The following is an 18,301-nucleotide window of genomic DNA, read 5'->3' on the forward strand; positions in this document are numbered from 1 at the left end:
AATCTTTGAGTTTTATTAAATTTAGAGAGAGAGAGATAAGAGTTTACGCGATAGAAAGAGAGGTGTTTATTTGAATTCTAGGCCACATAACTGTGCAAGCTAAATTGCATTCTATTGCTTCGTAACAAAAGTAACTTTTTATTTACACGTCTTTACGAAGCGAGACTTCTGTATCTGGAAGATACTATTATGTATTCTGTGCTTGTATTAAACCAAACGCCTTTCATAATTACGTTAAGAAGTATTATTATCTCTAAAAATACGGTTTCTAATTAGTTTCATCAAAGAGCACTGATCGCTTGCCTCTGAGCCTTCAATTAAACGAGTGCCTAACTAATAACTACCCACCCTCCAAATCTTCGATCGAGGGAAATTTAATGAAGGTTTCGATCCCTATTAAAAGTTTTCAATCCCTTATCTTCCTGAGTATTTTTCGACGTTTTATGAGACATATTTTAACTTACTTTTACCAGCCCGCGGGTTTACTTGGTCACGTATTTTTAGAGGTGTTTCTTTACATCAAAAATCAACATAATCTAGCTAGGATTTAACTTAAAAGGGATTTGTTTCTTTTAAGTCTTGTATTATTTAGTACACATTAATATAACTGTCAATGGTAGGTACTGATTCTGAGCACAACTAAATTTAAGAGTGTTCACATCCTCTTCTTACTAATGTAATATGAAAGGGACAGACACAACTTGACAGTCTTAAATTTAATTTAGAGCTGTCAAACCTCGTGAGTTTAGGTGCCAGTCGCGAGCCTAGTTTAAAATAGCGTGCTCTAAAATTTTGAGTCTTTATATGTGAAATTCATTTTCTGTCCTCTTTTAGGAATATTAAAAAAAAAAAGGTGCAGATACTCTAAATTTAGTTTAGAGAAAGACAACAGAATCGGTGCGATTGATAAAAATACATAGAAGGCAAAATAAAATTTCAAAAAGTTTGTGGTGTTTATAAAGTGCGAAATCACAGACCACCACCTATAGACGCCTAATAGCCGAACACCCCCGCTCGCCAAGCTTAGGCACTTGCTTAGCATAAAAGTCGGGCCACGCCCGTTCGGTACCCTCATTCCACACATTATTTTGATTACGTGACTTTTAAGTCCACCAATCACAACAAAGCATTCTCCCCTGACCCCCGCCAACATTTTACGATTTTGTTTCATGCAAAACCTTGAATATGAGTACTCTAGGAATTGAATTCTCTGGGTGCGAAGTAAAGAGCGACCTAATTATTATAATATTTTATTGGGTTATTAATTTCTGTGATGTACTAATTAATTTTCTTCATATTTTAGATTTTATTAAGACCGACTGTACACTAAGAATTCAAGCACTCCCGCACTCAGCCAAACTGCCAAAATCGGTCGTTGCGGCGCAAGCGCATAGGTCAAGCGCACCCACCCGTCCCGTTCTCTCTCACACGACAGAGCGAGACAGAGATACATCTATACAACTTACAGGCAAAAATGCAGCGAGCGGCGATGCAATGATGATTTTTTTTGGCATTTTTCGGTTTTCTTTTTTGAAATGTACTCAAGAACAGATTAGGTGAGGAAACTTTGGAGGTGATTTATTTTATGAATACATCGGATGTGAATAAGTAATTTCAAAGTCATAAAATGTTGTTAAAGTCTTTTAATGTGACGATATTTATACTTTTTAATGACTTTTTGATTATATATTATGTACTTTCCAAAAGTTTCAAACCACGGTACGGTAGGTAGATTCTTCTTCTTATTTTGCTTTATGGCTTTCAGTAGTGACGGTAGGTAGATTATCTCCCAATACGGTATTTTACACCAAGCAAGAAAAAATCTAAAAATGTATAATCAAGACAGTATCAACAATAAGCAATCCAAAAATGTTAATTTCAGTTTATAAAATTATATAATTCATTTTAGAGATTTCAGTTTTTTATCTGTTCTACAAAATATTCAAAGCGCATTATACCGTAAGTTTATAAAATTATATAATTAATTTCAAAGATTTAATTTTTTTATCTGTTGTACAAGCATTATCAGACGCCATGTTAATTGCGACTGTGACGTCACATGAATCGAAGTTATAAGGTATTTCACAAAGAAAATGTCGTTGTTTATCAATTCGTGTGACGTCATCACAGCTCATTAACCTAAAATGATGGCGGGTAGCGTTTTTGCGGCGAAATTTCAAAATGCAAAATTTAAATGAATTCTAATAAAATAATTTTTTTGTAGTTAAATTTTAGGATCCCTTTAGGATCAAATTAAGGCACTTTTCAAAAAAAGCCAAGCAATATAGCGTTCCGTACGATGCTGTACAGAAACCAAAGGGGTATGGATTTAATAAAAACTGCCATACTCCTTTCACGTTAGCCCTCTTCCATCTTAGACTGCAACATCACTTACCACCTGGTGAGATTGCAGTCAAGGGCGTACTTGTCCCTGAATAAAAATAAAAATAAATTGCGCCTTTGCAATCTTTTCAAATAATATCTCTGCCTATTCAAAATTAGAACTTTAGAAATCAAAATAACTTTAGGAACCTACTTTATGTTATAAAATGATAATTGTGGCTAATTCAGTTGTACACAATCTATAAACTAAACTAAAATGCCACGTCTAAGTCTATTGCTATCCCTTTCATAATGTTGCTTGCGGAAAAGGAAAGCACTAGATTTAGACCAGTTAATTTAGTTTAGTTTAGAGATTGTGTACAAGAGAATCGGCCCCATTGTTTAGATTTCTCTAGGAAATCCTAGAGAAATCATTTTAACACCCTTTAAAAAATTAATAGCAAAAGTTTTCATTTTCATTATCGTCTGTCGAAAGTATGGCTGCAAATTCTTTGATTGTAACATTGCTATTCATTTATAGAAATGGCAAATTCGAAATTTCGATTCTTGTGATAACATGCGGAACCGACGACGACGCGCGACGGCTTGACGTGCTCTCCGAGGCACGGAGGAAATGAAAAGGTCAAATTCGGACATCAAAAGTCGGTCACCCAAAATCTACGCGTACAAAGTGGCGGGCATCAACTAGTTATATATGTATAACTAGCTTATGCTCGAGACTTGATGACTCGAGATGTCTGCTACACAAATTTTAAACCCCTATTATTGGGGTCAGGGGTTAAATTAGGGGTCAAATTACAAAACCCCTTAGGGGTTAAATTTTCAAAAATCCTTTCTTAGCGGATGTTTACTTTATGATACCTATTTGCATGCCAAATTTCAACCCGATCCGTACAATAGTTTGAGCTGTGCGTTGATAGATCAGTCAGTCAGTCAGTCAGATTTTCCTTTTATATAAATAGACCAGCTGATGTCCGCGACTTCGTCCGCGTGGATAACGGTTTTTCAAATCCCGTAGTAACTCTTTTCCAGAATAAAAAGTGGCCTATGTCACTCTCCAGGTCTTAAACTATACACATGCAAAAAATCACGTCGATCTGTTGCTCCGTTGCAACGTAGTTAAAGGACGAACCAACAAACAAAAAAACCAACAAACAAACACACTTTCGCATTTATAATAAGGGTACTGATTGTATTCTAAGTTCTAGTATATTTTTTGGTCATAGTGGAAGAATCTGTCTGAAAAAATCATGTCGATCCGTTGCTCCGTTGTGACATGATTGAAGGACAAACCAACAAACACACTTTCGCATTTATAATAGGGGTAGTGATATGATTAACTAACCTGCTGGTGATTGTTGTCCTGCTTGTCACTGCTTACGGAGGTGGAAGCGTCGGACTCCTTCTTGCACCAACTTGGGCACCACCTTCGCAACGCGCATCTAAAACATAATGCATTTACGGGATAAGAGGGCCCATCATAAATAAATACCTATTCAAGTAAATAAACATCAACATCGACTAAAAAATATCATCCCCTAACCCGAACGAATTTTTTTTTCGGGATAAAAACTATCCTACAAGCCGGAGAATTAACTGGGTAAGTGTGTATGCCAGATTGCGCTGTTCGGTAATTTCAGCGAGAACAGACAGACAGACAGGCAACAATTTCAAACATACTAGTTTTGGGTTCTATATTGATAACAATGCTTCATCCAATTATAATTTTCAAAACTTAGGTAGAGATGATGTCCGTGACGTCATTTGCGTAGATTTCGTAATTAAATCCCTTAGGAACTCTTTAATTTTCCGGGATAAAAGCAGTCTACATTGTGTCAAGTGAAGCAGCTTTTGTGGAGTGCTGTATAGCCTCCGCACACATGTTCCTGTAGTACACTGGGCAGCCTAAGACACGATGTCACTCGTTCGTAAGTCCTTCGACCTTTTCACTTTTCCAGGTTCACTGAGTTTATCGCGCTCAGAACCTCTCTTCAGGTCTATGTGGACGCGAGTTTGCCAAGGTTCGACGTGAAGAAGATTTGCTCATCATGCGTCTCCTCCGTCATCAACCTTTTTGCACTCCGAACGCTTCATTTATTGTAATTATTTTTTTCCGTGTCACATAGGCATACAGGTCCACTGCTTATTTCTCTGGTCTTAAGTACTGCCTCCCAGTCATTGTGTACACAATGACCTAAGGTATCACACCATTACCAGATACTGCTACAGAAGACTCAACATTGAGGCAACTTTCAATCCTATTTGCCTTCTCATTTTTATCAATACATGTTCTAGTTTTAGGGTTCTTTTCCTTCATTCTTATGTATATAATACTTGCCTTACTTAATATTTCTTTTTTTTTTTCTGTTTCTCACTCCGTGGGGGGGTGATGTAATGAAGAACCAGCTACATATAGTGATGTTTATTTTACACTTTACAATTGATATGTTATGTACAATACAGACGGGCTCGCGAGCTTTATATAATACAATGGTAGAAGATGTTGACGTGACGAGCGGATGATAGGGAATGTGGAATCTTGTAACGTGCGTGACCAGGAGGATTCCCCACTGCGTTCCAAATTTGAATATTGTTGTGTGGCAGCTGCGAAGTTTTCCTAATAGCTGCCAGCCAAGTAACGGTAGAGGTTGCACCTCTACACACTCTCCAGGTCTTTGAATATAACTATGCAAAAAATCACGTCGATCCGTTGCTCCGTTGTGACGTGATTGAAGGACAAACCAACAAACAAACACACTTTCGCATTTATAATATGGGTACTACCTACTGATTATAAGTTGATATACGTTGTACGTCGGCTTTATCTAAATAACAAAGTGATGGGGGATGGGGGGATGTGACGGAAAAGGCGACTGAATAACTGACTGATTGATCTATCAACGTGCAGCTCAAACTAGTGGATCCGCTAAGAAAGCATTGTTGAAAATTCAAGCCCTAAAAGGGTAAAACAAGGGTTTGAAATTTTTGTAGTCCTCGCGGACGAAGTCGCGAGCATAAGCTTGTTCTGTAGATATAGAAGTACTAAGATAACAGAATCTTATTGAAGTTATATTTACAGGTACCTTACTTAGACTATCAACAGGTGCTGCATTGAGTCGGAGCTAAAAGTAGTTAATAAAACATTCACGTAGCATATCTGTTCTCGTAGCAATCTCGTAGGCTGCTTTACTATTCATTATTTTGAAATGGCTAGCAAATATCGAGTTCGAGGGATCGTAATCTATACTTCCATACTAAAACGCTGCATGCTCGCGGACCACTGAAGTGGTCCGCGAGCATGCAGCGTTAGTTTTTCGATTTGCGGACCTTGTCTAAATTAGGTATTTTTTTAATAGTTTGGTCGTCACATATTTTGTATGGAAAAATAAATTCCGCCATCTTGATTTTTTTCTATTCATCGAGTAGACCTTCGCATCCTGATCATCTTTTGCAAAGAAACTACTGTTCCATCTTTTATAGTCTCCGCGATAGACACCGACGAAGTTTGTATGGCGGCCATCTTTTTTCGCCATTTTGTATTTTTTTTTTAGCTCATTGGCAATTGGATGGCGTTTCGAGTGACATTTGCTCAAGCACCCCCCACCTATCTTCAATACCTTAAGCGTGCTCTTCACCCGTCTCCGAAATCCTCAATCATCAGCTCTCTCCGTATTTTTCCTCCGAATGAATTTTGGTCCTCTATACGAAACCAACAGTGAAAAATAATTTTTTCATACAAAAATGTCCAGGAGAGGTGATCAATGAGTGAGTGAGTGAGTGAGTCAATCAGTGAATCAGCACGAACGAAAAGTGTGTCAGTCTGTCGTTCTGTCTGTCTGTCTGTCTGTCTGCTAGCTTTTCACACTGTATCCGTTCAACCGATTTTAATGAAGTTGGGACAGAGATAGCTTGCGTCCCGGGGAAGGACATAGGCTACTTTTATCCCGGAAATCAAAGAGTTCCCACGGCATTTTAAAAACCTAAATCTACGCGGACGAAGTCGTGGGCATCAGCTAGTAATAAAATAAGATCAAATTTAAAAACTTTTGAAGTCACAGCTTTTTAATTTTCTATAAACGATTAATACACCTACTCATGAAAACATAATATAAGTAGGTATAACTAGATGATGGCCAGGACTTCGTCCTCGTGGATTTAGGTTTTCTTTTAATTCCTGTGGGATCCCTTTGAAAAAGCAACCCATTTCGTCATTCATACGCAGGATATAAGATATCTCTGTACCAGATATATGATGCCTGCGACTTCATCCCCGTGGAAATATCAGTTTTATAATAATTTCTCCGGAATCCAAGCTTTCTCTGTACCAAATTTCGTAAAAATAGGCTGGCAGACAGACAGGCACACTTTCGCATTTAGAATTTTAGAATTTTGGCATACTTTTTAAAAGATATTTTTCAAATAAATTCCAAGCCAACGACCTCGTGTTTCTAAACTTCAGTCTACTGAAGCGAGCATTATATTAGAATCCTAACTCCCTCCATATGTTGCACAAATTGTTTGAAAAATATATCCAAGTTAAGCTCAAAACGGAAATCGTATGCTGCCTCAGCGTATAGTCTGGCCCGCGGCCAAAATCTACGATCTCCAGATTTATAACTTTTCCCAACTTATTCCGCTTTGACACACGCATAAAGAAAAATAACAAGTACTTACTTTAGAAGAGTAGATGGATCGACGGTATAAATACACGATGTTCAAAAAAGAAGATCTTCACTTTTACATGAAACTTATGTAAGGTAGTGCTTTGTAAGGTGACGGAGTTTGGGACTTAAAGAGAGAGCCAACGCGTGCCAGCCATTACCACATTACTTTATAGATCTCTATGAAGGATTTATTCGTATCGCACTGCAAACAAACGTACAGCTACGTATAGTCCGCGACAGGTTGAGATGGCAATCGGAGCATGAAGTGGGGGGACGCCCCTCACACCCGCACGTCACCCGCGCTCGTCCGCACTGGGTTAGCGCGGGGGCTATGCGGGTATACGTGCGGCGACCAAGCCATGCTAATATTAAGTACAAATGCGAGAGTGTATCTGTCTGTTCCATTTTCAAAGCCTTAAATGCTTAGCGCTGAAATGATTTTGACGAAATTTGGAACAGAAATAGCTTGCATCCCGGAGACGGTAATATAGGCTCCTTTTTCTCGGAAAATGAAAGAGTTCTTACGGGATTCTTAAAAAACCTAAATCAATGCAACAAAATAATATGGCAATGAATAGATCGAAAAGTAAACAAATATCACAATACACCGGAAAAAATAAGAGAAAATGGCGTGCACAGCTACTGTAGGGAAAAGAAGTGAGAAAGTGATAGTGGTGGTAATATAAAATAATATATTCGGTATCCTCTGCGGAAATATTACACTCTATATGAGAGAGCTCAAAGGGAACACAATGCCAAATCCAATAAACCAGTATTGAATATCGTTTGATGTGCCCCCCGGAACCATTATGGGCCAAGTCCCCGCCGAAATAGAACCTCATTTCTATCAACGACACTTTGGGATGCCATGGGGACTGTCTCCCTTTACGGAATTTTGTGGAAAGGAAAATTGAGAATTGTATAACCCAGGAGGAACTTACTAAAAAAAATTTTGGACCTCTAAACTTTTTTTTTTTTTTTTTATTCATTATAGGTATACGCTTGACCACAATCACACCTGATGGGAAGTGATGATGTGGCCTAAGATGGGACGCGTTTACCTAGAAGATGCCTATTCACTCTTGTTTTAAAGATACCCGGGTTGTAATTTTCAGAGTTATGTGCGTTTTAAACGATAGGGTCTTAGACTGGAGTAATAAAAAGACGTGATTTTGTAGAACGACAGTTTATGGGACTAGAGTTCATTATTAAAGAGAATAATTTTACAAAAATCAAGATTTTTATTTATTTTTAAAATAATTAATCATTAACGTCACGCTGTACCAAAAGCGATTAATGACGACTCAAAGCATAAACGGTAAATATTTTTCAATTTTTGTTGTTAATGGATTGTGACGTCATTATTCACCTTCCGTATAGCGTGACGTTGATTTCAAAAATAAATAAAAATCATGTTTTTTAAACTATTCTCTTTAATATAAACTACCGCTATACAAAAAATCACATCGTTTTATTACTACAGTTCAAGACTCTATTAAAAAACACGGGAAACATCGTGAGGAAACCTGCATGTCGGTGAGCCATCTATAATCTTCTCAAAGGTGTATGATGTCTAGTAATCCGCACTTGGCTTGTGTAGGAGACTATGGCTTAAACCCTACTCGTTCTGCAATAATGCATTGCCTTTTTTAAAGGTATTCATTCACTCTCCTTCTGAAGGTAGCTATTATAAGAAGCCCGAAGGGCATTCCATATTCAAGCAGTGGTAAGCATTAGAAACGAGGAATCGAATCGCTTCGAACAAGCGATATTCCTTCACTTAATAATGGCGGACCATAGAACAGAATAGAATGTTTGATTGATGGTGATTGATTTAATTACTATCCATCACGTGTCATCGCCCGGACTTCCTCCAAGTGACGAGGGTGAACTCGACGGTTGACAAATTTGATTTGAGGATACGGTTAGGACTTGTTGTATCGTCAAATCAAATTGCTTACTACTGAAGTCGAGGGTGTTAAAGTGTTGCTATACAGGATGTACAGTACCCGTTGTATAAGATTTTACGTCTCACTAAACGTTGCTAGAATTCGAGAGTCAAAACACAATAACATCAAAGTAAAATGGACCTAAAGAGCCTTGAATTGAAGTCAAATATTCAATGCCACTGATTTTAATTTCCCAATGTTTCCGCTTGGAGCGCTGCCTGTAGAAGTGTAGACAAACTTGAGCTTTACAACAAGGCATTTAAGATCCAGTTTACTGTAACGCGGAAGTATTTCGACTCTCGAATTAGGTTTGGTTTGGTGAGACGTACAATCTTATACTACGGGTACTGAACGGTGGCAAAAATGAAGACAGGTAGGTACAGTAGATCGATTTCTTAAAACCTGCATCAATCATTATTAGAATCTCATTGTTGTGATTGGCTGAATTTGTGCGATTCTTGTTGCAACAATACATTGTAGCCACTAGTGAGCACTGAGCGAGCGTCAACCAATCAGAGGTGGATACGATCGTGACATTGTAGCTGTCATCCTACTATAATCGAGCAGCTGTACTGATATGATACAACAACAAAAAAATGCGAAAAAAAAAATTTAAAATATTCTATAATTTTGTAAAAGTATACGATATCTCGGAGCCAATGCCGCGTCGTAGGCGGGGCATTGTCTCGAGTTTTGCACGCTATACATTGCGGGTTTGAAAAATACACAATCACTAAAACTACAAAATGAAGCAAATGGTTATTGGTATTGGATTGTGTTTAGGTATTACGCTAAGTTTTGCTAGCGTTCTGGCTACATCCTGTATATGAAACATCCCAACTTAATATTATAAAGGCGAAAGTTTGTATGTGTGTGCGTGTGCCGGTGTGTGTATGTTTGTTACTCCTTCACGCAAAAATTACTGGACGGATTTGGCTAAAATTTGGAATGGAGATAGATTATTTATACCCTGGATTAACACATAGGCTACTTTTTATCCCGGAAAATAAAAGAGTTCCCGCGGGATTTTGCAAAACGTAAAGCGACGAAGTCGCGGGCATCAGCTAGTTCAACAATAATTTTCCTGATCACATATCACTGCCCATTTTAAAAAACGAAAGTGTATTATTGGTTCGTTCACGTTGAAATGCCAACGGGGCAACGGATTGACGTGATTTTTTGCTTTACTGAGTTAAAGACGTGGAGAGTGACATAGGCTTCTTTTATATCCTCGAAATACGAGAATGGTTCTTACGGTAAGTGGAGGGGTTCCGGGAAGGCAAAACACGTGACGTATTAGGCGGTACGAAGTTCGCCGGGTCTGCTAGTAATCTCTACATAGTATAAAATAAAGTCGCTTCCCGCGTCTGTATGTATGTATGAACGCGTAGATCTTTTAAACTACGCAACGGATTTTAATGCGGTTTTCACCAATAGATAGAGTGATTCAAGATAAAAGGTTTATAGCTATAGTTTAATTCTCAATAAATTAGAGATCCTTAGAGAAATTGAAGTAATGTGAATTAGGTCGGAAAAAAATTCCTCTCATTTGAGAGTTTCCGAGGCAAATACACCTCAATGACACTACATTAGTATCTACATTGCACCCATGCGAAGCCGGGGCGGGTCGCTAGTAAATAAATAAAATCAATAATGATGCTGATCAATATTGATAAGTCTGAAGACAATAACGCTCTATCATGTAAATGTTGCATCGGGTAACGGAAACACAATTACCAGCACAATATCCATTCAGATCGGCCGGGTACACCCGGATATACTGCCATTGGCGGTATATCCGGGCGGTTGACCCGGCTCGTTCACTTGTCTGGATGTGGTGGTATATGCTTTGCCATTTATTGTAATAAATTGAGTTATGGATGGGATGGATGGAGGATTAATTAATTAATTAATTTAATTTGTACCAAAAACATCAGTACCCTTATTATAAATGCGAAAGTGTGTTTGTTTGTTGGTTTGTTGGTTTGTCCTTTAATCACGTCGCAACGGTGCAACGGATTGACGTGATTTTTTGCATGGGTATAGATGAAGACCTGGAGAGTGACATAGGCTACTTTTTATCCCGGATAATCAAAGAGTTCCCACGGGATTTTTAAAAACCTAATTCCACGCGGGCGAAGCCGCGGGAATCAGCTAGTATCAATATAAGTGCCAACTTAGTGTTTAGAGGTAAGTAGTTTAGAGCAATAAAGTTATGAAATGAGAATGTCTCAAGCAAAAAATAACCTAAAGATATTGAAATAGAGTTCAAATTCGAACGACTAGACTGTATGCGATGTAAGTCAACGAATGACCGGATAACTCAATAACCGGTCGAAACTCCCGTATACGCTCTCCGGTGCCGGTTAATGTATCTACTCTGAACCAATTTACCGTGAAATTGACTTACTGTGGCGCTAAACAGTTCCAAACTCGAAAAACCCACCCACCCAAAGTGAGAATTGGACTCCCACGCGAAGAGTTCCGTATAAGTCCCGCAAATTGCTATTGCGCTGGAACCATGTCCACGTCAGCCGAAATAAAAATTTACCATCAGTACTAAAATGGTGGCCACGCGCATTAGCAATTTGTGGGTACCAACAACAAACCAATGTACAAGAAATAACACTTTATTTTTTCTTAATTTGCATGGCGGCCATTTTGAAAATTATTATTATTAGGGTTCCGTACCTCAAAAGGAAAAAAGGAACCCTAACAATGCGGACGATGTATAGCAGTTTTTCACCGCCTAAAAAGTTGCGGAGGTGTCCCTGAATATTCCCACAGTAATATTTGTTCTCTTCTGGCGCGGCGCCAAGAGAGACATATTTCCAAACACCAATTCTCAGATAGAACCTACAAAAGTTTCACTATTTTCTTTCTATCTGAAGCGGAACTCATACCATATGACGATTCCTGCAACGTTGTCAACTACGTGGATTTATGATATGCCAAAGCCCATGGGAAATGTTTAATTTTCCGGGACAAAAAGAAACCTTTGGCCGTCTCCAGGATACAAGCTGTTTTCGAACCTTTCCTGTCTCCAGATACAAGCTCTTTGACAATATTTGGTTCACCAAATATCGTCAAAATCTGTTAAATAGAAAAGAAAGAAAGACTGTGCCACACATCACATCTTAAAACTAAGAGCTGGTTATTCCGGCGCATCTTTCACTTGAGCATAAGCCCAACTTGCTTCAAGCAAAGGAAGCACTGGAACAAACTGTCATGTGTGGCACAACCCGAAAAAGGGTCCCAGCTCAGCATTATGCTGTATGCCTTGTTGTACAAGAACATACAGCGCTGATTTTCAGCTGGTGCTGGTACCCTGAACCGGATGACGCGCACGAAATCATAAACTAACAATAACTACTAACAATAATTCTACAATTAATTTATTTTTATTTTTATTCAGATACAAGTTAGCTCTTGACTGCAATCTCACCTGGTGGTAAGTGATGATGCAGTCTAAGATGATAGCGGGCTAACCTGGAAGGGGTATGGCAGTTTTTATTAAACCCATACCCCTTTGGTTTCTACACGGCATCGTACCGGAACGCTAAATCGCTTGGCGGCACGGCTTTGCCGGTAGGGTGGTAACTAGCCACGGCCGAAGCCTCCCACCAGACCAGACCAGAAATTTAGAAATTATAAAATTCCAAACCCCTGCCAGGAATCGAACCCGGGACCTCCCCCTATTAAGACCACAGCGCTCACCACTGCGCCAGGGAGGTCGTCGTACAATACTCAACATAAACTAACAATAACTATAGATCAGCCGTAAAAAGGTAAGACGTCTGTCTGAATTTAATTTTTTGATTATGACAAAATTACAGAGAGCTGTAAGGGGTATGAAGGGGTATGGGTTTAATAAAAACTGCCATACCCCTTCCAGGTTAGCCCGCTATCATCTTAGACTCCATCATCACTTACCACCAGGTGAGATTGCAGTCAAGGGCTAACTTGTATCTAAATAAAAAAAAAAAAAAGCTTTCATTCTGGAGATGGGACTTTCTATCCGGGAATGGACAAGAGTTCCCACGGAGTTTTTAGGCTAAATCCTCGCGGTTGAAATGTAATAAAACTGAGAAACATATAAATAACTAGTTGATGCCCGGGACTTCTTCCACGTGGATTTAGTTTTTTAAAAATTCCGCGGGAACTCTTTTCTTATCCGGGATAAGGTTAAGCCTATGTCATTCCCCGGGATGTAAGCTAACTCTACACTAAATTTCATCAAAATCGGTTACTCTGTTGGGCCGTGAAAAGCTAATAGACAGACAGACAGACAGGCAGACTGACAGACAGACAGACAGGCAGACTGACAGACGGACAGACAGCCAGGCAGACAGACAGGCAGACAGACAGACACACTTTCGCATTTATAATATCAGTATGGATATTATGAGTAATACTTAGTTCGAACCGCCCGGGTCTAGATTCTAGATACGTGAGGTTCACGTAGTTTCTGTAAATATAGCTTTTTGTTTCAGAAAAATTCCTCAAGAAGGGGAAAGTCGTGGAAATTAAGGGGCGGACCGACAAATTCCTAAAAAGCCCGCAACGCATCGGCGGTTCCTCTGGTGCTGCAAATGTTCATGGGCGGCGGTAATCACTTAACATCAGGTGACCCGCCTGCTCGTTTGCTCGCTATCTCTATTTAAAAAATTACCTTACAAAATGGTAGAGGTAGGTTAGTATGTTTGAACGCAAATAAGAAGTAACTTTTTCATGATACCTTGTAAAGTATTACTTACCAGCTTTGCAGTGTTGTGGTTGTTTTGAGAATTCAGTATTTAATAACTCGTTACGCCTAGCGGGCACGAGTAGCTGTAATTCTGTACAATGCTTGCTCTAACCTAGTTTAGTTAGTTAGTTAGCTCTAACTCTATTTAAAAAAAAAAATTAGCTGGTCTAATCATATGAGGTCAAAGGTCTCACCTGATGAGTAGCATCGCGAAGAGTACGGTGAGCAGCGGCAGGAAGGTGGCGAAGCAGGCCAGGAACAACGTCTGCATGTCCGTGAAACCTGAAAACATGGACAGAACTGCGAGAGGTCACATGGCTACAGCCTGCTCGTGGGGCACGCGCGCTGAGGGTGTGTTGTTTCGGATTGACTATGCTGCGTAGCCCCTACTGGCCGCTACAGCGTCACCGGGGGGTTGGCGAACGCGAAGCTCCGCCTGGGGGTGAGCCCTAGGGCTCGAAGAAATAATTCGAGAAGTCGAGGGGCAACGTCCTTCTAAGGGCGCCCCCTGTGAGGCTCGGACCACGGCTTAGGATGACGTTGGGATGGGTGGAGTTGTTGGACTACACTACTGGTTAGTCAGCACACTCCCGAGGCCGTGGCGTGAGTCCACGTCCGGGTGACGTTAGAAATCGGGGACCTCGTCTTCGCCGGCGAAGACGCTGTAAAGAGTTTGATTTGTGTAGCCCTACGAGATAGGGAGCATTGTCGGTCATGATTAGATCGGGATCGTTAAAGACGTGCTTAGGGCGTCTTTTGTCGGGCAGGGGGGGGGGGGGATACCTATAGATTTAGCTCAGTTGAAGCAAGATAGCTAAATGCATTGAAGCTCTTATTAGAACGTGACAAAATGATTATTTTTTGTCCTCATCACCGTGGCCTTTTGTTTGAAATTTATGTAGTCCACGCGGATAAAGTTGCAGGAATAAGCTAGTCATATTATAAAAGCAACGAAGTATTGATACTCTTAAGATTATTATTTTTTTTAATCTTTATTTTTTTTGGGACTTTTGCCCGACACGGACACGCCAGCCCCATCGTAACCTAAATTACAATATAAATTTCATAATGGAGTGCAACAGATAGACCCGAAGAGATATTACTGCTTATGCAGGAATATTTCAATAATTGATTTAAAACTTTCTGTTGTCGGTACACTGAGAAGACTCGTAAAACCACCTATGTCATATTTATTCATGTTATATTTCTGCACCAGCATCTCCCTCCGCAAGTTATATCTGCTACACTCCACTAGTACGTGCTGGATATCATCTGCCATACCACAAATATCGCACTTGAGACTACTCTTAAGATACACATACATGCGTAAAATAAATCGAAGGTTACGACCTCAGTTCGCAGTAGACTAATATTCATTAAGGGTCCGAAGCTCCCGATTGCCTAAGCTGGGATAATCTATTCGCGCAATTAGGTAATTACTTAGAAGACGGCTATATTCCGAGGAATGAAGTAATCAACCGATTTCACGATCTATTATTTTGGATGGATAGATGCCAATACTAGACACCCAAAAGGGTATCTAGTGGGGGATTTATGACAATATATTCTCAGTCTTCACGCCGTCTTAGCCACTATGTTATCACCTTTTTATTTATACCTCGCTAGCTGATGCCCGCGACTTGGTTCGAGTGGATAGGTATAGGTTTCCCAAAATTCCGTGGGAACTCTTTGATTATCAGCGACAAAAAGTAGCCCCGTAGCTAAATTCAGGGTATAACTACGGGGTTTTCAGCCCAATCCGTCCAGCAGTTTTTGCGTGAAAGAGTACACACAAACACACATACACACACTTTCGCCTTTATAAATTACTAGCTGATACCCGCGACTTCGTCCGTGTGGAATTCGGCTTGCCTGTTTCCGTGACGTGTTTAATAAGTCTAATTGGTTTCTACATGACCCCATTCGCTCGGCATTAGGTACGGCCCTGCCTTTAGTAGATAGGCAGCTATCTAACTAGCCGTGCCAAACCATTTAGATATTTCTCGGTAAATTGATTAATCCTGCATCGGTCGCAAGGTTTCTTTAAAAGCCCAGATGAAGGGAAAACTGGAACATTTCTTTTTACTGACTCACAAATCTCTTTCTATTAACGTTTCCAAAGCTCATTTTTACGGTTTCGTATCTACAGAAAAAAAGAAACGCTTATAGGATCACTTCGTCGACTGTCTGTCTGGACCCGTTGATGGAATCAAAACCTATAGGGTATTTTCCGTTGACCTAGAATCATCAAAGGCAGGGTCTTGTAGCACAAGTAAAGGGAAAAATCACAAAAATCTGTGGCTACATCACAAAAATAAATAAAAAGTGTTACTCTATAATATAGCGAAATGTAAGGGGCCGGGTATTTGATTGCGTTATAAAGAGTTTTCGTTAAACGGAAAGTAAGAGAAAACAATGTGATGTTATTACTTATTAATCAATGGTAAGCAATGAAATGATAATAGGAAGAACAGTAAGTAAAAACGTGCTAGGCAATTACAACAAACAAATGAACACATTTTTTCTAAAAACTCCATTGTGCGTAAGAAATAGTTACGACTCTGTATCAGTATGGTGTTTAAGGTTAGTAAAATTAATGTTTATTGGGGGTCTAAATAATAGCGTATTGTTCCACGATTGACAGTGGTTGCTACGCTATAAAGAAAAATTAAAAATGAAAAAATATTTGTTTACCAAAAACAGTTTTGTCAATTTTAACATTGTCTGATGGTACCCACTCTAGGTAGTCCTTGTGGCGTACCAAAATGTAACCGGTAAATTGACGCTCAGTTCACTAGACTTAAGTTTACTAAACTACGAATGTTTCAATATAAGGGTAACAAACAAACCTTAGCAATTTCTACGCTTTAAGGAGTTTTTCGTCAAATAGGAGTTCGCAATATAGAGTTAACACTGTATTTCTTGTGCGATGGTACGGACCCTTCGTGTGCCAATCTGACTCGCACTCGTCCATTTTAAGGTTTGGCACCTTAAAACGAAAAAAGGAACCCTTATAGGATCCCTTTGTTGTCTGTCGTCTGTCTGTCCGTTTGTCGTGTCTGCCAAGAAAACCTATAGGGTACTTGCCGTTAACCTAGAATCATGAAATTGGGCAGGTGGGTCTTATCGCACAATTAAATGGATAAATCCGAAAACCGTGATTTTGTGGTTAAATCACAAAAAAAATGTGTTGTGAACTAATAATTAGTATTTTCAACAGATTTTGATTTATTTTTATACATAATAGTTTTTGATTTATTTGCCTATCTGGAGTTTTTTTTAATATCTTTGAATTGAAGTGCAGCACTACTTCTACCAGACTGAACAGATTTTATGGCTGGCGAAGGCCGGTGCTATTCATTATTATCAGGCTATCCTAGTGACGTCAATACTACTGGTATGCGGTCTAAGTTACAAGATTGAACGAACCATAGTCATCTATTGTCATCTAAACCACTCGTGACTGCAAAATTTTAACTCAATCAAACTATTGGAAATAGCCAAAACATCGGATACCAATCTCGATAGAATGACAATATTATACGGTCAAGTCAACCTTATCATATCATCATCATCACCCGATGGACTTCCACTGCTGGACATAGGTCTCTTATAGGGACTTCTACACACCACGAATTTGTGCACCGCCCGAAAACAGCTCTATACAGAAATGCTAGAATGACGAGCGCGCACCGGAAAGCCCTCACTGTGTGCACAAATGGCATTGAATCAAACGAGTTACAGGTCAACCTAATAAAAAGCTTTTAATAAACCGCCTTCGCCTTTGACTTACGTTTTACAACACTGAAAGCACATCCCGTGCCGGGAACAAATCCTCCCAAAAACAAGGGTCCAGGGTCTATCATAAATTGTGCCGCCCGCTGGCCACTCGTTAATGTCTCAAAAAGGTTCCATCGAGCCGGCTTAAACCCCTGATGGCCACGCACCTCGTAAACACGCTTTCCTGAACAAACTCAATTAATCTGGCCATTGGTAATTTAAATTGTGTAATATGTTACGGCTAAAAGCCGAAGTGCAGTTACACCTAGTTTGAACCGGATGTAACTAGTTGCGGCTGGTAGGAGTTGTTAAATTAAATCTGGGCGTAGCCAGTGATATTTGACTGCTATTATGATAAGTTTTAGATTAACCTGAGCTGTAACATAGTTTAGAAACAAACCTATTAATGCTACAACTATATAAATTTTGAAAAAAAAAATCAGGATACCTTTCAGGTACCTATCTTTAACACAAGAGTGAAAAGGCATCATCTAGGTAAACGCGTCCCATCTTAGGGCACATCATCACTTTCCATTAGGTGTGATTATAATCATACATGTGCCTATAGTGAATTTAAAAAAAAACCTCCTGAATATATAACGGGACTTATGTGCATGTTCTGACTTCTGACACGCCCTTGACCAATTTGTTTGATAGTCAAAGTTTAATGTTAACCACAACCGAAACATATCTTTAACCACCGATTATGCAATTTGGCTTTCAGTTTGTTAACCACAAGCACATGGCGAAGGTAATAAATTTATTTGAGCGTGACAATGTGGCTAATTCCTTTGTACACAATCTCTAAACTAAAATAT

The 18,301-nt window shown here is 39.3% G+C and overlaps 1 protein-coding gene across 2 annotated transcripts in view; it reads right to left on the reverse strand.

Moving 5' to 3' along the window:
• Nucleotides 1–18,301, reverse strand: part of LOC117988869 (uncharacterized) — a 52,670-nt gene that overhangs the window by 21,797 nt on the left and 12,572 nt on the right. The window contains exons 3-4 of one of the 2 annotated variants that reach the window (XM_034976135.2): nucleotides 13,898–14,003; nucleotides 3,689–3,785 (exon numbers count right to left, since the gene is read on the reverse strand). In XM_034976135.2, the coding sequence (XP_034832026.1) occupies nucleotides 3,689–3,785; nucleotides 13,898–14,003 (203 nt within the window). The remainder of the gene's footprint in view (nucleotides 1–3,688; nucleotides 3,786–13,897; nucleotides 14,004–18,301) is intronic. The other variant, XM_034976137.2, reaches the window with a different exon arrangement.

Source organism: Maniola hyperantus, chromosome 15, assembly GCF_902806685.2.
Source record: "Maniola hyperantus chromosome 15, iAphHyp1.2, whole genome shotgun sequence".
Lineage (NCBI taxonomy): Eukaryota > Metazoa > Arthropoda > Insecta > Lepidoptera > Nymphalidae > Maniola > Maniola hyperantus.